Source organism: Galleria mellonella, unplaced genomic scaffold (assembly GCF_026898425.1).
Source record: "Galleria mellonella isolate WM207_F2 unplaced genomic scaffold, CSIRO_AGI_GalMel_v1 utg172, whole genome shotgun sequence".
NCBI lineage: Eukaryota > Metazoa > Arthropoda > Insecta > Lepidoptera > Pyralidae > Galleria > Galleria mellonella.
In genome coordinates, this window is record NW_026442015.1 from 1,731,860 (window position 1) to 1,756,783 (window position 24,924).

Sequence of the window (24,924 nt, forward strand, 5' to 3'; positions counted from 1 at the left end):
TCCACGCGGTTCCCTCTGGAAACCATAGTGGTTAATTCTTAGTTACCATGGGCCAACTGACTTGCCTTCATCCTCACCTGTCACCCTTCACTGGTACCTGGTACTGGTGTAAACCAATAACGCAGGCGGGGAAACCATTCCATCTTCACCCAATAAAAAAACTATCATGACATAGATAGTAAGATTACAAAGTAATTGTGCAGTGTTTATTAAATAGGAAAACGATCTATGGCTCTGCTTCGATGAATATTTCTGTAAACTACTGCAGCGAGTCTTGCTTTCAGTTGCTTGATACGTCTGTGTATTTGTTACTGTATTTAAGACAGAGATTGAATGGGTTTGTCGTTTTGCGAGTGGCATAATTTGAATCTTAGAATATGAAAATACGTCATACTAAGCCCATGGATGCAATTAAGTTTATGTTCTCATTTTCAAAAAATAAAAAATATGGAAATGTAAAAATTCTTAATCTATGTTGAAAAGTGACATACAAAGTAACAAAATTAAAAAGCCATTAGCATTATTTTTGATGGCAACTTTATAGTGATATGACATACGTCAATGTCTAAAGAAAGTCATTGCTTTTGCCTAACTGCATTGGAATTGGAAAAAGGATCTTCTGAGATCAAATAATTCGTGAATATTTGTTATATTAATCTTATAAAAATTTCAATACTTTGGAATATAATTTAAATAGACGTCTTTTGGAATACTTGAATATAATTTTAAGACTACAGTGAGTATACTTTGATTTAAAATTAACTTTAATATTCGACAATGGTCAGTCCTCATTCATTTGTGTTATATTTTTGTTTTGCTATTCTGCTGAGTAATTCGTGTTGGAGCAGAGCGGTACGTCCGCGGGCTTTGTTCCGACCCTGTTGACTTCTTGCCAAGTTCTAACTGCCAAATGCATGGTTGTTTCCTACGTCGATAAGAGTTATTTTTTCACTAAAAAATAACAGTGTAACCCTTCAATATTGTTAAACGTTCTAAATCCTCCGTGCGTTGACCTGTAGTTTTTCTTTCCGTTCCTGTATAATATTATGTGACTTGCATGTTTTTCTCATTTACTATTTAATTTTGTGTATGGATTTTATGTAGTTCTATGAAGGTAACTATAACAATTTATTAAAATATATTTACCAAAACTAGTGTTAGTTTTAAAAATTAAGTTTTAGTGGTTTATTATCTAAATTTCATATATATCATCTTGTTTTGGTTCTGCATGCCACTAAAATTTTGAGAGTAAATATAAATTCAAATTCATTTACCAACTCATTCACTAGTGGCAGTTATAGCAATTTTGAAAAATCTAATTAATATGAATTATCATATGCATATCTAACATTCTAGCCTGAAATGTACTTGTTAGTGATATACAAAAACTAGGTTGAAGACAGTACTTTTTTAAATTTCTTTCTTTAAACAAATGTATGAGAAATAACATATTTATCTACGCAATATGATATTGACAATACATAATTAATAACTGTTGCAGGTATATGAACTGAAGTTCCGATGATGTCCTTAAAGCCCAGGAATGTAGATTTCCAGGAGACATGGGCCAACCTTAAAGAAACGGTCAGTTTTTATTTTTATATATAGCTGTATATAAAAACCCATGTCATGATGTTCTTTTATTGTAATATCATAATAATATTGCTTAAGCTATTTTAATAAGATTTTGTAGATGTATATTATTTCCTCCAATTTTAGAGGTAGAATAGTTTTTCATAGAATAAGATAAAATATTTAATGGTGGTAGGGACCAAGATAATGTTTCAGGGTAGCTAGTTTACTTTATTTATTATAGGTTTCCACCTTTAGACTAAGGCTAATCTCAAGTAGATAGTCACAAAACACAAAAATTAAAGGTGTGGCTATATGCTTTTCATAAGAGCTTGCATACCAACATTTAGACAACCTTGGTGATATAGCGATTGAACATACTGTTAAACATCTATTTAAAGCTTGCAGTCTTAACCTCTGCATATCACAATTATTTGTCTTCATGAGTATGTCTGTTTGTATTTGTCTGTGTATTCTTTTTATGTATAATCACTTTCGGCTGAAGTTGTTAAGAAGACTCGATGCGGTTTGTGGAGGTGGTAAATGACGAGAATAATTTAAGATATAAAATGTAAACTTTTATATTGAATAGACTGCCTAGCATAGAGGTTGTATCGCGAGTGTGTATAAGATAAAACATTCAAGTTACATTGATTAATTTAGGTCACTTACAAATTAGGGAATGGTGCAAAGTTCGCTTTGAAATTATGAATAATCATTGTGCAATATTACATGTAGGCACACACTTAATATACTGTAAATTAGAACCACTATCTAGACCTCTAGGTCTAGATTGCACCACAGGCTAAAGAATCAATGATCCAACACCTTTGGCAAATACTGAATTACTATAGAGCAATTTGAGATTACTTTATCTATTGTCTATGGATGACTGTTAGAACAGAGTTCTTTGTACTAGTAATTTGTAAGTCATAACTGTACTTAGCAGCCGATTTTAAAAAAGTGTGTGTCACAGTATAATCTGTCATGTTCATGGTGTTGTTCACATTATAGATGATGGTTATTACTTCTTGTTTATTTAACTGTCAGTAATCAACTTTTTTTTGAAGGGGCTAGCCCAGCCTTTGAAAAATAATTTTAAGTACGACACTGAGTCTCTAGGTTAACATATCCTTTAAATATATTAACCTAGAGACTCATTGGCGTATCAACAAGAATTCAAAAAGTTGCAGTAAATAATGTTAAATCTAATAGATCACTAATGCTATAGGTGCAAATGGGTGTACCTCAAGGATCTATTCTTGGACCATTCCTATTTTTGGTTTATATAAATGATCTTGCTTTTGCCATGCAGGATAGATGTGGCATAGTATTATTTGCAGATGATACTACTTTTATTTTTAAGGTTAACAGATTGACCAAACATTATGATGATATAAATAATGCTTTGCTGCATCTCTTGCATTGGTTTACAAATAATAATCTAATGTTGAATGCAAAAAAAAAAAAAAACTAAATGCGTAAAATTTTCTCTGTTTAAAAATCATGATTCCAATTTTTCTGTATAATTAAATAGCGAACGTCTTGATTTTATAGGCTTCCGTGGAATTACTCTTGATAATAAAACTCAATGGGAGCGTCACATTCAAAACCTTGTAACTAAATTAAGTTCTGTGACATATGCTGTACGCACGGTTAAACAGCATACTAATATTAAGATGCCAGATTAGTTTATTTTAGTCACTTTCATAATATACTGTCCTATGGAATATTATTATAGGATAAAGCAGCCGACGTCCAAAGCATATTTATATTACAAAAACGTGCTGTTCGCGCAAATTATTTTATGGGAAGTCGTGAATCATTAAGAGAAAAATTTAAAGAAGCAAATATTCTTACCGTAACTTCACAGTATATAGACGCAAAAATTTTGTATATATGGAGGAATCTTCAACTATTTCTTAAAAACAGCGATCTGAATAATCTTAACACTAGATACAAATACAAACTTGCTGTTCCGAAGCATCGTTTACCAAATGTTAATAGGTCTTTTATGGAAATGAACATTAAATGTTGTAATAAGATACCGAAGAATATTTTGGATCTACCTTTTAATAAATTTAAAACTGCTATTAAAAAACACTTTCTGAACAAAGCCTATTACACTCTAAACGATTACTTGAATGACAAGCGTACATTAGTCGATCATGCACGGGCTTTTTAATGACCACGTAATTTTAGGCATATACATTTAAATAAATACACAATGTTAACAGAGATTTAAAATAGTAACTGTTGAGTTTCTTGCGGGCTCTTCTCAACAGATAACAGCTTTCCGAACCCTGCAGTAGATTTAATAAAATGACGATATAAAAGTGCTTGTAAACAAGTCTATTTAAATAATTAACAAGTATAAACAAAAAAATATTAATGAAAAATTCTCTATTGTGTTATTGTAATTCCTTTCAATAGGTGGCTGGTGTGGTTGGATTGCGTGCAGTAGAACGTGCAGTGTGGAACACAAGGTTCTCAGATGTGTATGCGCTTTGTGTGGCGCATCCAGAGCCACTTGCAGACCGCCTGTATGATGAGACAAGGTGTGTTAGTAAGGTTATTTTTCATGTACCACCATGCAACCACACTATCCTAAGTTAACACACGGACAATATCGTCCATGAATGAGGTAAACTGAAATGAGAATATAGCTATTATTTATTTCATATGTAATGTATGTTCTTAATAATGTTACTATGCTGACAAATTAGGTTGTGCAATGCTGTATTATTTATTTACTAGCTTTTACTTGTAACTTCTTCTGTGCGACCGGGAAATGTTGACTCACGGATAAAAGTAGCTTATATCTTTCTTCACCCAATATTGTACATCTATACCAAATTTCATACTGGCCATTTAAACTGTTAAGAAGTTATAATGTAACAAACACAACTTGCTTTCATATTTATAATATCAGTAAGGATTACAGGAATCCTATTTCTAAGGTGTATTAATTTTGTTAGATTACAATTTTATTATATACATAATTTCCAAAAAAATATAAAATATTTAGGATAGACTTTAGAATTGTTCAAATTGATAAAGGGTATTTGAAACTACCCATTTGTTTAGACTAGATCAGCTTGAATTTCATTTCTAGTACTATGCAAATCTGTTTTAATAAATATATTTTAATTTGTGATTAATATTACCTCTTGCAGGAACTTCTTAGAGGAACATGTCTCTGGATTATTGCAGCGTGTTCGTGGTACTGCGCCTCTAGAGAATAATGACCATAACGACGGATTACTGACTAGGTAGTACTACAATTATACATATTAGATTTGAAGAGAAACTATTTTGAAAACTCCCAAAATAAATCACAAAATTTCCCACCATATATTACTTTTTTTTTTTGCAGATATGTAACGGCATGGCGCGAGTACAGCCAAGGTGTAGCGTATCTTAATAGCCTCTACTCATATTTAAATTTGCAACACATCAAGCGACAAAAGGTCAGTTTGTATGTTAATTTTGGATTTATTTTGTATTTCACTTAAATATTACTGAGTGGAAAAAATATATATTGCTTCTGAGTAAAGATTGATAGGTACCTACAAGTATTCTCTTGTTAGTGATATAAATTTGTAATTCTGCAGGTATCTGATGCTGAAATAATATATGGATCTGCGGCGACTGCTTGTTCACCTGATCAAGACTCGAGACAACTAGAGGTATGTACTAAAAAATCTCTTATTTCCCATTTGGTACACATTTATTTATTTATTTATTTATTTATTTATTATATTTCTCACCACAAACAATTAAGGACTTAACATCTATAACTTGCAAAACATTTTAGCAATATTATTTGTGGGAGCTGGTGCCTGTACTAGGTATTAAACCTGTATTACAAGTCACCAGGACCCTTACCTCGAACAGTACAAATTATACAAATAAAAACTCTTACAACAAAAAAAAAAAAAAAAAAAAAGGTGATGGTGAGTACATAAAAAATTCAAATACAGCGCGTATACAAAATAAATAGCTTTCGATATGTATAACATTAAAACAAAAACAAATTATATGCTAGGGTAAATAAGAATGCATTAAAATATAAGTAAAAAAGTGTGACACGAGTTTATGTTATGTATGTGTATTTGTATCTGAACGTGTGACTATATATGAGTTTGTTCGGTGTGTGAGTCAATGTATGTATAAACATTTATATGTATATGTATATATACACATTCACATTGTGATTCCACATATTTGATATTGTTGGTCATAAAAATTTGGCAACATTTAAGAAGTCATAGTAATGCATTTGATTATACATTTAAGAATATTAAAAATAAATCTGGTTGAATACTTTATATTTGTTTTTTTTTTCTTTTTTTTATTTCAAATATGAATGTGTAACATAATTTATACAAACTTTTTTTTTTATTTTGCTCTCACCAGGTCGGCGAGTTAGGCTTAGTGATATGGGAGCGAGTACTAATCACACCCCTTGCATCGGCTCTCACGGGCAGAATTGTGTCGGCCCTCTCAGAAGCAAGGTCGCACCCGCCCGACCCCACCAGCGCTGATATACTGCGACAAGCAATTCACAGTACAGTTGACGTAAGTTAAATATGCATAATTAAAAAAAATATTTACGTCTATAAGATACAATTTATTTTAAGTTGTTTAGGCCTTTAACATCTCTGTTTTAAATCTTTTGTATTTATATAATAGGATATTAATATCATTAGTACATTTGTGTACAAAATCTGTTCTTTGAACAATAATGCTGTTCTGTTTATATTATCTAACTATATGATCTAATCCATTAATCAGCTCTTAGTCTCTGTACATGTTTTCGCCAGTCCCCTGGATACTGTATCGTAGAAGGAGATTCTAATTTGGTTGTATTATTTTTATGTTTGTTACTCTGTCATTTATACACCGATTTGGAAAGTTCTTCTTTTATTTAAAAGGATATAAGCAAAATAAAAATAACAGATTTTGCCACAACTGAAGTCTGTTTGTTTTGGTACACAATCTTGTAGATGAGAGAGTTGAGGAAAATTATCAGAAAAATTGTTATTGTGTCATACTTTACAAGTGTCTCCTACGGGTTCCAGGTGCAAGCGTTCAGAGTGAGAGCACCCCTGGCGCTGTACCAGCAGTTGGTGCTCGAGCCATACTTGTCCGCGGCGAGCGGTCACCATGCGCAATTCGCGGCCGAACTTCTTCACCACGGGGACATCTCGCATTATATGAAGCACGTGCTCGAAGGTGAGCCATCTACACTTTCTTATTTGAGTTTTTGACAATACCTGATGAAATTTTGAAAATTTTGTCGGTTGTTGAATTTTGTTTTGTAATATGTTCATTGTTAAATAAGGTATTGAAAATGGTCATTCTTGATATTTGACTCGAAATCAGACTTTGCTGTTGGAGTTTTTAAATGTCTAATGTCTAATATTGTTAATAAATATTCAGACCAGGACAATTACTCATGTATCGTGTCACAGTAGAAATAATTAAGACGGTGACACTAGTGGTTTACTTAGGTAAATTATCTAAAATCCTGTTACTGCATCCCCATGATCACGGAGAAAAGGTCAACACTATCAAAAGTCTTGACGATTCTCGGCAGATTCTTGGACTAAAAAAAATGTCATTCGGTGTCTTATCATCCTATTTCTCTCTTGGGGGGTATTGCCAATAGTTGCCACGCTTGGCAGGTGGATTAGCAACTGCAGTTAGGCTATGGAGATATTTTAAGAGGGACGCTGCTACTCATCACACGCTCTCTCTTAATCGTCTATTAAGACACCCACGATTTCTCGTGGGTTCGTTTCCGAAGGGGTGGCCTATTCTGTGCCGGGACTACGCTGCAAATTCGGTACCTGCGCTGCTGAATTTGATGCGATCCTTATCAATTTCTTTACTACATCTACTCTTTACTACACCTCGGCCCTCTGTGAAGCCCGTAATGCTTGGCTGTAAATATCGGCCGGGTGGAGGTCATTGACATTGTTGCTGGTTGTTGTTACCGCGGTCGGCCCATCGCGCAGGGCTGGAGCGCGAGATAGCGCTGGGCGGGCGGTTCCTGCACGCGTCGTCCACGGAGGCGGTTCGCGCGTGCTACGAGCGTGCCGCCGTGGCCGCGCACCTGCCCGCGCTGCACGCCGAGACCGAGCGCCTGCTGCGCGAGGCCTGCGACGACGGCCCGCGCGCCGACCAGGTGACTAGCCACTTATCAACTTTATTATTGAATATTTATAGTGCTTTTTAATTGTTGACAATGGAATGGTAACCCCGCCCGCGTTATCGGTATACGCTGACGGGACACCAGTGTGGGATGATTGGTGAGGATGAAAAGGCAGGCCATAGTTAGTCCATCGTGATAAACATACCAGGAATTCAACACGATGGTTTCCAGAGGGGACCACGTGTAGGTCGACTTTATAGAATATATTGCTAGCAATGGGACTGATAGTCCGCATTACTAATAAACCCTTCCCTCTTATTTATAGTTCTGGACAACTATTTATAATGTGTCTCCCTCAAAAATATCGATATCGACAGATATAACAGATTATATTTTTTTATTACTAGCGAATGGAAACTGCGCCTACGTTATCGGTGTACGTTGGCGGGACACCAGTGGGCACTAATACGTGAGGATGAAAGCAGATTAGTTGGTTCATCGTGATGAATTCAACAAAAATTAACCACGGTGGTTTCCAGGGGGAACCGCGTGGAAGTCGACCTGATAGGGTTTTCAAACCCAATTACTGGGGGAAAAGGATTGTTAGTAATGGGGTCAAATAGCCCCATTATTAGCAATATACTCTATTAGGTCGATCTCCACGTGGTTCCCCTTGGAAACCATCGTGAATAATTCTTGTCGAATTCGTCACGATGGGCTAACTGATCTGCTTTATCCTCACCTATCATCTCGCACTGGTGCTCCGCCAGTGTATACCGATAGCGCGGGCTGGGATACCATTCCATTATGACTCATTAAAAAAACCAATTATTAACAATCCCTTTCCCCCGGGCAGCGGCGGTCGGACCTGAAGCGCATGTACGCGCTGCTGAAGCCGCTGGCGTGCGCGGGCGCACTGCGGCCGCTCGTGGAACAGGCGCACGCGCAGGCGGCGCGCGACGGCCGCGCACTACTCGCCGCGCCGCACGCCCGCGACGAGGTACGCCGCCCGCTACTGACGTGCGGATGCAATATCTATATATTAGGGGTCTCAGGACACTCGGTAGTTGTACAAACGGGAACCCGGGATCCAACATAAGCGCCTCGAGGTACGTCGTGTGGTTTTTAGTGGGTACGAATCCCACACACCCCAGCTGCACTCCCTCCGGCAGATGGGACGGTCTTGCTGAAGATTTTCCACACGTTAAACAAAAAAAAAGGGGTCTCAGGACAATGATGGCGGGAAAAATGTTTTTACCCACTCAATATCGCCTTCGATCATTTCAATATTTTAAGGTGTAGTAAGGATAGGTTGGCAAAAACTGAAATAGTGAAAACTAGTGGAAATTCTTCCGGAAAATTTCTAACTTGTTTATTTTTTTTTATTTCATTTCAAATAATATTTTATACTGAAAATACTATGGAATACCGAAAAACAGCGATGTAATATTATTGTTTAATTATACAGCTGTGTGAAGTCAACACCATAAACGTACGAAAACTATCTATGAATAAACGCCGTTGACCGCGCGGTGTAGATATTCCGCGTCGCGTGAAATAAGTAATAAGTAGTATGTAAGTCGTAAAATTTCAAATACATTGCGTGGCGTCAAAGCTAATAATCGTTAATTATATAACTGTGGTGCATTTCCGGTGAGAAAGTAATCTGCCATCTGATTCAGGCCATACATCTGAATCAGCTGTATTCGTTTTGATCAACCTGTCCATTTCACCCCATATATTGAATAACTGATATTTAATATATTTGTTGTTGGAATAATGTCATCAATGTAAAATTAAAAATAAAATTATAAGGATAAATTATATATAAAGATAAATTGCATCGCTACCATCTCGCTCATAGGACAATTACTAATGCTGCACACACAGAGAACATACATAACTAGCACTTCACATAAAAATCTATTTACGTGACTAGCACGCTCACACGAGGATTGAATAATTAGTCTATTACAGACCAATATATTTGGTATGCATATATTAATGATGAAAAAGCATCTCTCTGCAGTCCAGTTTCTGTTTTGCTTTGTTACTCCTAAGGATTAAGATGTTATGCCACATATGTCGGAAATTACATTAATTTTCTGACCAAACCAACAATGTACACACTACTGTTTTATGTCAGAAATAGGTAAAGCAATGTACATAATTTAGAAGCATTATTGTATGTTTATTTTTTTGTTCTATTATAATTTCTCCTTTGTAATATCATTATTATGTTGTTAGGCCCACATCCACTTTGTCAACTCGATGCTTGCTCTCCATGGAAAGTACAGTAAACTATTTGGAGAAGTCTTCGATGGAGCTCAAGCGTTTATTGGGGCTTTGGATAAGGTATGTGAATATTATACGGATTTTTTCAATTTGAAGTTGCGGCAGGATAAGAACTAAAATGTAGTGTATCTTAGAAACAGGACACTTGCAACTTTTTTAAAGATTAAAAAGCATGATTTTAACTGAAATGTGATTTTAGAATGGGCTATTCTTTCCTATTTCATCATAAGAGGCGACTAAGGGAACTTATTGGCTGAGGAATGGGCAGCAGCGTCTCTCTTAAAACATTACCAAAAGCCAGGAACTTTTAAAGTTTTCTATTCCACTCAAAATATTAAGCCACACATGGATCTTCCGGCTATGTCTGGTGGGCAGTCTGTATGTAACTATATATAAAGCCGGCAGCACACCTGCAATGCCGTTGGTTGTGATCATGGGCGACGGTAGTTTCTTACCATTAGGTGAGCCGTATGCTCATTACCAGAGGAAGACTGTACAAAAGTCGTTGGCTTGGGTACCTCTGTTCCATTCGTGTTTCAACCGTAAAGCAGTTGTGTTTACATGGCTGTGTTTCGGTTTGGGATATGGTGGGAATTTACAGGGTACAGAGGAATAACATCTGAATCCTCAGGAATGGTAACGCATAGGGGTATCATGGACGTAACAGTATACTCTGTTATGTCCATGGTACTGCTCATGTCTATAGGCGACGGTAACCACTTTCCATCAGGTGGGCCGTCAGCTTGTTTGTCATTCTAAATTGTATTAAAAAAAATGCTCGTTTACCCAGTGTGTTGTAAGAAAAATGTTACGTTTTGTAATGCGCATCGCATCGTACAAGATGTACGATGGCCGGTGGCAGCGGGTCGGTCGGTAACGTCCGGAGCCGTAGCGTGTACATGTCGTGCGCAGGCGTGCAGCGAGGTGGTGAACGGTCGCGCGGCGGAGGCGGGCGCGGCCAGCCGCGCGCCCGAGCTGCTGGCGCGCTACTGCGACGCGCTGCTGCGGCGGCGCGGCGCCGGCGCTGAGCAGGAGGCCGACGACAAGCTGGCCGGCGCCATCGTCGTCTTCAAGTACGTCTGCGACAAGGACGTCTTCCAGAAGTACTACGCGCGCGCGCTCGCCCGCCGCCTCATACACCAGCTCTCCGCCTCCATGGAGCAGGTCGGTGGCGTCTGCGCTTCCTACATCTATTTATCTATTCTTTACTACAAGTCATCTGTGCAATGCAGACTTCATACTAATTTTCTCTCAGTCTACTGGATAATATTTTATATACATGAAGGAAATTGCTATGCTACCAGAGGCACTGTTTCAGAAGAGCATAGCATATAAAAATCCTGTCTTTAAATAGGATAAAACGAAGCCAGTATCAAAATCAGTCTGTTGCTCCATTTACTTCTTTTAAACTACTAAGCAGATTTATATATCTATCATTGTCATTTAGTTTTTTTTTTTTTTTTATGGAAAGTTTTTAGGTATGCCTTCACAAAGGGCAAGGCGAGTAGCTTTTTTTTATTTTTTTATGTTTATATATATAAAAGCAAACAAGCTGATGGTTCGTCGTATGGTACATGATAGCCTATAGATATGAATAAAAAAATGAACATTACAAAATACACTGTGGTTTTCATGGTACTTGCCCTTTCATGTATTACCATTAAAAAAACTAAATTTATTTTAAATACTCAATTGGGATTTAACCTGTCGCCATTGCGATAAAAATCAGATACGTAGGTACTATTTACCTGCAATGGCCTTGCGTCAAGCCCCAATAGTGTTTAAAATTTGTGTCAACAACACGAAAGTAAGAACTAAATTTATCCATTTAGATTCATCAATGTATACCCAATACCTGTTTCCCATTGTTAGCAATATACCCTGTCAAGTCAACTTTCGCACAGTTACCCATGGAAATCATCACCCTTCACCGGTTTCATCACTCATTTAAAAAAATAGCTACATATTATTTTTTTAATTATTAAATATTGTAGGAGGAATCAATGATTAATCGGCTCAAAGCGGCGTGCGGATATGAGTTCACAAACAAACTGCACAGGATGTTCACGGACGTGACCGTCTCCGCAGATCTCAACGCCAAGTTCCAACAGCATCTCCGAGAAAACAATTTATCTACAAATACCGGCTTCTTTATTCAGGTTTGAAAATATTTTTAATATTATAGAATGTAAAAATATAAATATCTACTTAGAACTTGATTGGAATTATATATGCTTATAAAATATACACCCGTACTCTTGATGTATATATACCTATTTAACTAAACTGGTTATTATCTTGCGGATGTTCATATTACTATGATAGCGGAATTAAACAAAATAATTCTAATAAAATAACCAATATTACCTTTGTTAACGTAATTTACTTATAATGTCAACAATAGAAACAAACACTGGTTAACTTCATGCCATTCTATTACTAATGTTTCGTCGTAGGTTTAAAAGCAACAATGTTATGAAATTGAAGTTAGTTGAAAATATATCCATTTCAGTAAAGACGTGTGTTTTCTTGCACCTTAAATTGATATTGAAAAGTGAACCTTAACACCTTAACATATGGCCGTAATCGAGCCGGATTATTAGTTTATTACCGCTTCATCGACCCGTTTCGCGAGAACAATAGAACCGCATCGAACAAAAATAGCACATCGCCGAGTGGTATTCTTATAAAGATTTACAAATTTAATGATCTTTATTCACTAAGCAATTAGTACTAAGATTGCTTAAATTAGTAATTGGAAGATTATTGAAAAAATATGGCTACGTCTTTGGAACAAATTATCAGTGTACTTGAAGATACAGAAAATCTATTTAAAAAATCGCAAATAAATCTTAAAAAATGCCCGAAATCACGATTAACAAAAGGATACATCGAGTCGCGGTTAAAGTGCATAGAAGATTATTGGAAAACTTTCAAAAAATCACATGAAGAATTATTACGCATTACGACTAAAGAACAACGCGGCATACTACCATACTTCGTGAATGAAGAATACTATGTACATGAAGATATTTATTTGTGCTTGGAAGCGGACCTTAAGGATATGTTATCTGCTTTACCAGTGTCACGATTAGCTGAAAAAAGTGTGCAGGGTACCCTGGATGTGCAAGTGAAGCTACCCAAAATCCAAATTCCCTTGTTCACAGGATGTTACGAATCGTGGCCCGCCTACCAGGATTTATTTATTTCTTTAGTGCAACAATACATCGCTTAGTAGTGTACAAAAATTACATTATTTGAAAACAAGTATTGGTGGTGAAGCAGAGAATTTATTAAAACATATACAAGTGACGGAAAATAACTACCTACAAGCTTGGAATACACTGAAAGAAAGGTATGGTAACAAACGACTAATAGTTAACTCTCTTTTAAAACGACTATTTGCACAAAAGAAAATTATGAATCAGTCAGCTAATTCAATTAAAGCATTGTTGGATACAACGTCTGAATGCATAAACAACTTACAGAATTTGAATATTTCCACCGATTCTTGGGATCCCATAATCATATTTCTGGTCGTGCAGAAGTTGGACCCAGAGTCACATAAACAATGGGAGGCGTATTCTTATAAAGAAAATTCAGATGAACTACCCTCATGGACTGACTTGAAGAAATTCTTAGAATCTCAATTTCGTACATTAGAATTAGTTACACCATTATCATGCACTAGAGAGCGAACTATTAGAGAAAGATCATACCACGTGACAACTCCAAATAAAACTTGTAACATGTGCAAGAATAACCACGCCTTATGTCATTGCAAGGAGTTTACAAAATTGTCCCCCCTGGAACGTAAGGAATTTGCCAAGAACAATAATCTTTGTTACAACTGTCTAGTACCAGGACACTCGGTGTTGAAATGCCGTACACCAGTTTCCTGTCATGTATGTCACAAGCGCCACCATTCTCTTCTACATTTACAGAAGAAACCGGACACGTCGGGTCAAATAGGTACCATACAACCGAGTGTGTCACCATCCCCATGCAATGTAGAAGAGCAAGAGGAGATAAGAGTCAATACAATGGTAGCGTCTAATTGCAATACTAGGCAGAAGATAGCACTATTAGCGACCGCAATGGTGATAGAAAGAAGTGAACGCGATCACACCACTGTCTTAAGGGCGCTAATAGATCCAGGGTCGGAATCATCGTTTATAAGTGAAAAAGCAACTCAGTTACTTCAACTCACTAGAACAACAGCAAAAGAAGTATTATCGGAATGGGATCTATGAAAACGAATGTAAACCAAGTAGTTCAGTTCAAAGTAGTTTCAAGATACAAGTCGGATTATAGCATACAAGTAGAAGCATACGACGTGTCTCAACAACTGACTGCTAAGATACCCACAAAATCACTTGCTGTTCATAATTGGCCACACCTAGAAGGATTACACCTAGCTGATCCAAGTTATTGTACTCCAGGCTCCATAGATCTTCTTCTTGGTGTCAAAGAATATGCTAAAATATTACAATCTGATTTAATCAAAGGTCCACCTGGCTCACCATGTGCATTAAAAACAGGTCTTGGTTGGATTTTATTTGGTGAGGTACATTCTGGTGAAAATTGTACTCAAGAATCAAACTTTATTTTTACACATCATGCAGTAGATGTAGACGAAATGCTGAAAGTCATATGGGAGGTAGATATGGATACTAAAAGAAAATTTACTAAAGAAGAGAGGCTGTGTGAAGACATCTACGAAAAAACATATAAAAGAAATGATAAAGGACGATACATAGTGAAGCTACCATTTAAGACAGAGAATCCAGTTTCACCGGACGGAAATACAAGAGAAATAGCATTGAATAGGTTTTTACAATTAGAGAAAAGATTCAACAAATAACCACAATTAAAAGAAAAATACACACAAGTGATAGAAGAATACAAAAATATGAAACATATAGAAGAAGTACCAGAAGAAGAAATACATTCGAAAAGATCAATTTACATACCACACCTTGCAGTCATTCGTGAAGGAAAGGAGACTACTAGCACGCGTGTCGTTTTTGATGCTTCATGCAAAGGTTCAAACGGCATCTCACTGAACGACGAGCTCTTATTAGGACCAGTACTACAGGGTGATCTTAGAAGTCTGTTGATGAGATGGCGAATGCATGCTGTTTGTTTCGTATCTGATATTGAAAAAATGTACCGAATGATTTTGATAGCAAAAGAAGACAAAGACTTTCAAAGAGTTTTATGGAGAGATAATCCTGATGAACCTATAAAAGACTACCGTTTGCTCACAGTAACATTTGGGACGGCGTCAGCTCCTTATCTTGCTATCAAAACTCTCGTACAGCTATCTATTGACGAAGGTGAAAACTATCCAATTGCTACCAGGATAATTCAAGAGGATTTCTACGTGGATGATGTTCTATCGGGTTGTGATAATGTTGAAAATGCTATCGCAGCTGCCAAGGAGTTAAAATATTTATTGCAACAAGGTGGTTTTCAACTAAAGAAATGGTCATCTAATAATGCAGAATTCATGAGATCTATCAAACCAAGCGAAAGATCCTCTAATGTACACTTAGATCTCAATATCGATGGTACTACAAAGGCATTAGGAATCGCATGGAACTTGAGAACTGATAAATTTGAATACAATTCGAGTACACATAGCGAGTCAATGAATATCACCAAACGTAGTATTCTGTCAGATATTCAGAAACTCTATGATCCTTTAGGATGGATAGCATCGTTGTTGGTAATGACAAAGATATTTATACAACGACTTTGGATGGAAAAGTACAGTTGGGATGAAGAGATAAGTCAATCACTAATAGACGAATGGAGGACAATAAAACGTGATTTTAAGAACGTAAATGGCATACGTATAGACAGATAATAATAAATAAATAAATAATCACTACCACGTTTAGAGCTTTGTGGCGCTGTCTTACTTTCAAGATTGCTCAAACAAATAACACAAGCAATGAAATTATCTATGTCCCAAGTGTTTACGTGGACTGATTCCACTATTGTCATATCTTGGCTACTTGGAGAACCCAGTAAATGGAAACCCTTCGTTGCTAATAGGGTGGTAGAAATAATAGATAATACCAACAACAGACAATGGTACTATGTGAAGTCACAAGACAACCCTGCTGACATAGCGTCCAGAGGTATGTATCTTAAAGATTTGCAAAATTCGAACTTGTGGTGGAAGGGACCGAAATGGTTGTCTGAACATAAGATAGATTTTCATAAGCCAAGTTGTACACAAACAGATGAGGAAATGAAAAAGGTTATACACGTAAACTTAAATATAAATAATAACGAAGAAGAAAAAGAAAATCATATATATACACAATTTGAAAATTATAATACATTAACAGAATTATTAAAAGTAATAACATTTTGTAAAAGATTTCTAAAGTTTAGATTGTTGGCAGAAAATATAAACAATACTATTACAACACAAGAATTAGAGGATTCATTACGTATATGTATACAAATAAGTCAAAAAATAGATTTTGAAGATGAAATAGAAGCATTAGAAAAGAAGAAATCAGTAAAAAGAACCAGCAATCTAAAATCGTTAAATCCATACTTAGATGAACAACGTATTCTCAGGGTGGGCGGAAGGCTCAGACACGCTAATATCGATGAAGAGAGTAAACATCCAATCATATTAAATCATAAAAACAGATTTACATATTTAATTGTCGCTGATGCCCATCGTAGAACTTTACATGGAGGTATACAAGTTATGTTGACGTATTTAACTTCTAAGTACTGGATAGTAAGAGGAAAGGGTATGATTAAGGGATACATAAATAAATGTTTGATCTGTGCGAGACATAAAGTTGCTGTTAGAACCCAGATCATGGGAGATTTACCTAAAGCACGTGTGACACCCTCTCGACCATTCTTGCAGAGCGGAGTTGATTTTACTGGTCCATTTCAAATTTTGATATCGAAGGGCAGAGGTATGAAAACAAATAAAGCTTATATTGCTATATTTGTATGTATGGCTACTAAAGCCATTCATCTGGAATTGGTTGGAGATATGACGTCAGAGGCATTCATTGGTGCATTTAAACGGTTTACTGCCAGAAGAGGAAAGTGCTCCCATTTATGGAGTGATCAAGGGAGAAACTTTATAGGAGCAAATAAGGAGTTAGTAACTGCCTGGAAGGATGCTTGTTTAGAATTTAAAGGGGAAATTGCTGAATCTTTGGCGTGCGATGGTACTCAATGGCATTTCATCCCTGCTTATAGCCCAAATTTCGGAGGTTTATGGGAAGCGGGCGTGAAATCAATTAAGTACCATTTAAAAAGAATATTAACCAATCACTTGACTTTTGAGGAAATGACCACCATTCTTTGTGAAATAGAGGCGTGCCTAAATTCTAGACCGATCTGTCCGATTGATGACTCAGGTGACACAATTCAACCCTTAACACCGGGACATTTCCTGATAGGCGAAGCACCTATTGTCATTCCCAATCCAGATTTACAGCATGTTAAAGTTAGTAACATATCCCGCTGGCAACATACACAAAAATTACTAAGAGATTTTTGGAATCGATGGCAGAAAGAATATTTGTCTAGACTTCAACAAAGACCAAAGTGGCTTAAAAAAGAAAAGGAATTTGCTATCGGACAAATAGTTCTTATTAAAAATGACCTACTACCGCCTGGTAAATGGGCTCTAGGACGAGTGCTCGAAAAACACCCTGGAGATGATGGAGTTACTAGAGTTTACAGTGTGAAAAGTGGTAACAGTGTTGTAAAAAGATCTATTAGCAAACTGTGTTATTTACCTGTGGACATTGAAACTGATTCTAAATAATGAACTTGTATGTAGTTGTTAATATTTTATAAATTAATTTATATACTACAATATTTTGTTACCTTTTATATTTGTTATATATGTGCATGAGATATATTGTTATTTGATTAAATTCTCGTTTAAAAAGACTTACAGTCATTTTGGTGGGCGGCATGTTAACGTAATTTACTTATAATGTCAACAATAGAAACAAACACTGGTTAACTTCATGCCATTCTATTACTAATGTTTCGTCGTAGGTTTAAAAGCAACAATGTTATGAAATTGAAGTTAGTTGAAAATATATCCATTTCAGTAAAGACGTGTGTTTTCTTGCACCTTAAATTGATATTGAAAAGTGAACCTTAACACCTTAACAACCTTTTTAAAGATTGGAAACGTTAATTACGAATACTGAATTTTTCATATCCAAGATGGCGGATATGCGATTTTTAGACAGTGCTCATCCACCACCCACACCAAGTAACATCAAACTATAAATTTAGGTTGCTGGCCTTTGTTGCTTAGTTTTACCTTGTGCATGCGACATGTAGGTGCTGCAGGCGGGAGCGTGGCCGCTAGGTGGCGCGATGGCCCCGCTGGCGCCGCCCGCGCAGCTGGAGCGGCCGGCGCGGCTGTTCGAGGCCTTCTACCGCGCCTCCTTCAGCGGCCGCCGCCTCGCCTGGCTGCACCACCTCTGCACCGGCGAGCTGCGCACCCGCTACACCACTAGGGTCTACCACATCAGCGCCACCACTCCCCAGGTAATGAAAGCTGCTCCTCGCCTGCCTGCACTAAGTCCCATTAGTAGCAATATAGAGCAATATACTCTGTTAGTTCAATTTCCACCATCTGTTAGTTTGATTCCCTCTGAAAATGGTCCAATTGTTCTGACTTCATTATCATTCGCCACTAGTGCCTCTGATATCAGACTTTCGCGTTCTGTCGGAGGTGTAAAAATGTTTCGAAGTCGATGTTCCACACATGTTTTTTTTATTTCTATGTAGTATAAGAGTATACTCGAAGAACCGACAACCGATTGGAAAGAAAAGTTCTTGAATGTCGACCGCGTATGGGTAAACGCAGTGTAGGACGATCCCCCACTAGGTGGAGTGACAACCTGAAATACATTGCAGGGAGTCAGTGAATGCAGGTGGCTCAGGACTGTTCTTTAGGGAAGGCTTATGTCCAGCAGTGGAGGGATAATGGCTGAAATGAATGAATGAATAAGAGTGTAGTTATTTTAACATTTATTATATAAGTAGGTAGGTATTATATTTATTTATAGTGTATGTATTTATGTAATATTTTATTATATATTTTAATATTATTATTTAACTGTATATTTGTTTATGTATTAATAGTTGTAGCACTTCAGTTGTCCGCTAACAAAAATTTTTCTCACTGTATTTGGAACTGGAAGAGATCTCTGTCAGAGATAAGTCCACCCTTGCTCACAACGTTTATAAATACATTATTTTATATGTAACTTACAAGTGCAATAAAGAATATATATAGTGACTGATGTATCGATTCCCCCGGCGGCAGTGCGCGCTGCTGCTGTGCTTCGAGACGGTGGACAGCGCGCCGGCGCGCGAGCTGCGCGAGTCGCTGCAGCTGGCGGGCGACGCGTGGCCGCGGCACGTGCGCCCGCTCCTCGACGCCGGCCTGCTGCTCGCCAGCGGCGACGGCGAGGGCTCGGCGCCCGACAGCGGGGACGACGACGGGCCCCACGGGACCCTCACCCTCAACTTGAACTTCTCCTGCAAGAGGACGAAGGTCAGGCTCACCTGTGCGAATGCGCCCGCGCAGCAAGGTTAGTACCCCAGTTTTCGTTATTTATATTGTTTATGCCTTTAGCTAGCTTAGGTGCTAATATAGTATGGTCCCAGTGTAGAATAGGCCACCCCTTCCTTTTCTGTGAGTGTGGTAAGAGGTGACTAAGGGAACTTAATGGTCCAGGAATGGGCAGCAGTGTCCCCTTTAAAATATCACTGAATCCTAACTGCGGTTGCCAACCTGGTACTGGAAAAATCATATGATTGATGAGTTATGAGGCCTATGTTCAGCAGTACCAGAAAGAGACGTTGTACAAATATTGTTTGCTTGGGCACCGCTGTCCCATTCGTGTTTCTATCGTGAAGCAGTTGTATTTGTATGGCTGTTTCGGTTTGAAGGGTGGGATAAGGCAGTGAATTTACAGGGTACAGTGGAATAACACCTGAGTCCTCAGGAATGGCAACGCATGGGAAACATCATACATGGGCGAAACAGTACACTCTGTTATGTTCATGGTACTGCTCGTGTCTATAGGCGACGGTTACCACTTTCCATCAGGTGGGCCGTCAGCTTGTTTGCCATTTTAAGTAGCATAAAAAAAGCAGTAAACTGTTAACGACTGATATGAATGAATGTGTATGTAGTGTAATGATAAAGTGGAGAGAAATGTGAAATCTCGCAATCAACTTGCTGTTAACAGAGTTCATTATAAATGCAGTAAACATATCAAAGCGAAGTGCCACTATTTTAGAGATGTAATAGACAGGTTCAACATAGAGAACTCTTGTCACCAGAACGTGGTACCCTCATACAAATAGTAATAATGGTTGTATACAGACTCGGACCTTATAATACAGGACTTAATACTGACCAACAATTACATTACATTAATACAAATCAATATAAATTTTATGATCCCAATTATCACGAATATTTATATGAAATATACAAAACTAAGTGAAAAAAGAACATACAAATTGGAGACGAATATTAAGTACCTACTTGTCTCATAGTGTACTTTTTGAAGCACAATTATAATTGTGAATTGCGATATGTTGTCACCAGGTGGTAGCGGGGGTGGCGGCGCGAGCGGAGAGGGTAACGAGGTGACACATTGTGACGATGACCGCAAGATGTACCTCCAAGCCGCACTTGTCAGAATCATGAAGCAGAGAAAGGTAATTCATATAATAATTCTCATTTAAATTCTACGCCATGTCAGAGATATTCATGTATAATGAAGGCAGCTTAATTTTCGAGTTCTCGATACCAGAGGGCGTCACTGGGCATGCGCAATTTCAATAATAATTTTATAATCCTAATTTACTTTTTAACAGGTACTCAGACACACAGAATTGATACAGGAAGTGGTCTCACAAGCCCGCGGCTCGTTCGCGCCATCCGTAGCCATGATAAAGAAATGTATCGAAGCGCTTATCGACAAACAATATTTAGAACGCGCGCCCGGCACACTGGACACATATTCATACCTAGCGTAGGCAAAATCGACCGCGATGTTATTCATTTTAATTGCATCGCTACATGGAGCACTGCAGCCAATTGTATTGCTGTATATACCGATACGGTTGCATCCGATTGCATCACTCTACATATAATTGCATCGCGAGTAAAATGAATCGATTGCAACAATCGTATCGCTACACATCGTTACAGTTTCAATTAGTACACCGCTGTACAAAGCGATACGATGGCAATAAATAGTATCATTACTTAGATCAATACAATATGGCAACCATTTGAATCGCTGTGTTATTGTCAAAATTGGTGATTGCACTGTTAAATATAAATATTGCATCGCTGATTTTATATTTTCGTTATTATGCAATTTATTTAATCCTGTAATTTTTTAAGATAATGTTCATAACTTTTGTAACATTATAGGGTAGGCCTATATTCAGCAGTAAAATAATAATAATAACTTTTGCTTACTGAAGTGTAGCAACGCCGCAATTATTTTTACGTTTTATTACACTAGCAGAGTATTTTTTAAATAATCAATTAGATTCATTGAAAAATGTTCAATTGTTTTTGGAAATTGACAGATAATTGCGACATTGCTGTACTTAGTTATGAAGGCTTTTCAACTTTTTTATTACTTTTTTTTATTAGTATTAATTTTTAAAGTCGACTTAATGGTGCTGATTCTGTGGCGCCATTTCTCTAAATCTATATCTAAAATTAATATCCCAGCAGAATCATTATTGTAAAGACCTATATGAGTTTCTAATAGAATTAAGTCAAAATTATAAATTTAGTTTATAATATGTATACAATACACAGTAATATCGCAAAACTATTAAAATACAGTAGAAACTCGATTATCCAAATCAAATAAAACCAGGTGTATTCCTTATAATCGAAAATCCGGATAATCGATTTTAAAGTCGAGTCAAACAATAATAAAATTTTAATATTTCTTTATTATGTAAAAAATTACGAGATATAAAGATAATTGATTACATAATATGTATTTTAAAAATCTTGGTTGAAAATTAGTTATTGACGTAATAAATTAAATCTTTCCATTGCGGCCAAGTCCCTGATGCGTTTCAGTTGTAATAATTGTATGGAATCCGATTCGTCATGTCTATGAAACGCTCGTTATTGTTCAAGTTGTCAATGATTTTTACATCAGTTAAAATTTGATGTCTAGGATCTTCACTATCGCAGTTCAGCTACTTCTTGAAATTTTCTTCTTCAAACCCTTCACCAATGATCCATCAGTGATCAAGCATACATGTGAATTTTAATATAAGATCAGAATTCTTTTTAATATCTTATATTATAGAAGCTCATACACCATCCATTTGCGCCAAATTACTATCATATTAACAATTTTTAAACTTAACTATCTTCACTTTGTCTTTAAACACTATTCTTTTTGGCTTAGACATAGATTTTTAACGCAAACCAAAATTAAAGTCAACTTATTAGTTGAAGCATTAACAAACACTAACGATGCGTTACATTGTAAAGTCGGATTAATAAATACTACTAATTATTCGACTGAGCAAGTCATTCGGATTATTCGAACGATTTTCAAATTATTCCACTACTAATTTTATTTATCTGACTACAAATTTTATTCATCCGACTATTATTTTTTTTCATCCAACTACTAATGTTGTTCGACTACTAATATCATTGTTGTTCATGTACGAGCCGACCCGATCATTGGGATAATTTAATTGTTGAATGGACAAGAGTGTTGCCAATTAAAATTTAGTAAATATTACCAAGTTTGGATAAAAGTAAGTACAGTTTTTATATAGAAAATTGCGAGTGTTATTACATTGATATTTCACCAAATATGGTGGCGTTTTTTTTTCGTTGTTGTAATTAATTAATACGTAGTAAAATCATTTGAATACGGAAATTCGTATATTACTAATTAGTAGTCGAATTATAAATTTAGTAATTATTCGAATAACGAAATCATTCGGATTCGCTCATCGCTAATAAACACTATCGCGCAAAAAAATAAGAGCGAAACCTACACGTCGAAGGCGAGATTAAACACGTAACATGTCTCGTTTCGCCGTCAAATCATTTCTAAATCGGTAATTGGAGTCGTGAAGAATAAGTCCGGATAATCGTTTTTCGGATAATCGAGATCCTACAGTATTCGGTTATGAAATAGGTTTTGAGAAAAATAAAATACGAACTAACTTAGAAATAGTTTTGAAAATATCATTAACATTTAAACTGGGATGTAAAACTATGCAGCATTCGAAGCCTTGGTAGCCTTGACATTGCAAAATGAATCTTAAAACTCTGGATTATTGTCATTGTTCCCTTTTATTTCCTATATTTATTTTTATTTTATATTGTAATTATAATGTAGGTAATAAGATTTTAAATTTCTTTTTTCTATCGTTTTTTTTTCTAATTTTAGTTTTAGGAATTTATATCACAAGTACATATATAGTAATAATAATAATAATGTTGACCGACCTGATGTTATATGGTGCAATGCTAAAATCAGGGGTGTGTATAAAGAAGTTTCACAACTTATACTGTTAGGATAAACATTTTTAATTAATTATACATACAGGATGCTGTCGCTTATATAGGCGACAATAATAAAACGCTTCATGTTCTAAAACCACTGGCTTCACAGGGGTTTTTAATATATTAACTATTTATTTACGTTGTTTTTGATAACAAAAAAATAACACTGGTAATAGGCGATTCAAATGGATATACTGGTGATGCAATTGTGACTTGCAATTAGTTGCGATACTAGTTACTAAGGAACAATACGATTGGAAAGACGACGGTGATACCGCTGCAACATATTATGTAAAGTTAGAGTTATGTTTACTAATATTGTCACAGATTATATGAAATTTTGTTTCGTAATATTATACAAAAATATCTGTACTACTTTGTTTTTATTTTCCTTAACACATATATTCCCTAATAATAAGGTACATAGATTCCCTAATAACAGATTTACATCTTTATGTATACGAGGTCTGTCCGGAAAGTTCGTATAAAAGTGTTCTGGAATGCGAGAAAGAGGAGTGGGGAGGCCAGGTAAGCGCAGGACCCCTTCCTTATGTCCCTAACAATGCTTCAGTTCTGGTCTGACCGCCGTGCGGTGCGAACTGGCTTGTCACGCCATCTGTGAAGTTACCTCTTAACGAAACCCCGTCGGCATGGAGCCCGCTTCCGTTAAAGAGCAGCGCGTCGTAATCAAGTTTCTATAGAAACTCGGCAAGAATGGCCGTGAAATTTTTGCCGATCTCAGAACAGTTTATGGGGATGATGCTGTGAAGGAACCAACCGTCCACAAGTGGCTAAAAAGATTCAGAGAGGGCCGAGAAAGCGTTCAAGATGACCCACGTTCAGGACGTCCTTCCACTTCACATTCCGACGAACACAGGCCAGACAGTTGATGGAAAATTCTACGTCGATGTGCTCAGACGCCTCAAAGCTCGTGTGGCACGAGTTCGTCCAGAATTGGCGCGAGAGGGGCGTTGGATTCTTCACCACGACAATGCCCCTGCCCACACCTCTCTTGTTGTCCGTGAGTTTTTGAGTAAAAATTCCATTACGGTGACCGAACACCCCCCCTATTCGCCGGATTTGGCCCCGTGTGACTTCTTCTTGTTCCCAAAAACCAAATTGGTACTTCGGGGGCGGCATTTGGGGGACATAAATGAGATAAAAAAAGCTACGACGGGGCAGCTGAGAAACCTACAACCAGAGGACTTTCAAGGAGCCTTCTCACAGTGGAAACGGCGTTGGCACAAGTGCATTATGTCACAGGGGGAGTACTTTGAAGGGGATA

The 24,924-nt window shown here is 36.8% G+C and overlaps 2 protein-coding genes across 3 annotated transcripts; both read left to right on the forward strand.

Moving 5' to 3' along the window:
• The first annotated feature begins 561 nt into the window (after positions 1–561).
• Positions 562–24,011, forward strand: LOC113510574 (cullin-2). Of its 2 annotated transcripts, none has more exons than XM_052893001.1 (17): positions 562–736; positions 1,502–1,584; positions 4,006–4,130; positions 4,749–4,844; positions 4,949–5,042; positions 5,187–5,261; positions 5,992–6,153; positions 6,657–6,810; positions 7,596–7,765; positions 8,589–8,732; positions 9,980–10,087; positions 10,940–11,191; positions 12,022–12,186; positions 18,383–18,592; positions 19,377–19,644; positions 20,673–20,785; positions 20,945–24,011. In XM_052893001.1, exons 2-17 carry the CDS (start codon positions 1,522–1,524, stop codon positions 21,104–21,106), a joined length of 2,361 nt encoding a protein of 786 aa, XP_052748961.1. In that variant the 5' UTR covers positions 562–736; positions 1,502–1,521; the 3' UTR covers positions 21,107–24,011. The 2 variants fall into 2 exon arrangements, with proteins under 2 accessions (XP_052748961.1, XP_052748962.1); XM_052893002.1 differs by lacking the exon at positions 562–736 and adding an exon at positions 883–1,114.
• On the forward strand, positions 14,380–15,910 carry LOC128200243 (uncharacterized). The gene has a single exon (XM_052893005.1). The coding sequence runs from the start codon at positions 14,940–14,942 to the stop codon at positions 15,897–15,899; it is 960 nt and encodes a 319-aa protein (XP_052748965.1). The 5' UTR covers positions 14,380–14,939; the 3' UTR covers positions 15,900–15,910.
• Positions 24,012–24,924: the final 913 nt, after the last annotated feature.

Bases quoted from the DNA above. Each gene is read 5' to 3' on its own strand.
- LOC113510574 (XM_052893001.1), top strand. From the start codon at position 1,522: ATGATGTCCTTAAAGCCCAGGAATGTAGATTTCCAGGAGACATGGGCC. The intron at 1,585-4,005 runs GTCAGTTTTTAT...TCCTTTCAATAG, and splicing joins GGGCCAACCTTAAAGAAACG to GTGGCTGGTGTGGTTGGATT. The intron at 19,645-20,672 runs GTTAGTACCCCA...TGTTGTCACCAG, and splicing joins GAATGCGCCCGCGCAGCAAG to GTGGTAGCGGGGGTGGCGGC.
- LOC128200243 (XM_052893005.1), top strand. From the start codon at position 14,940: ATGAAACATATAGAAGAAGTACCAGAAGAAGAAATACATTCGAAAAGA.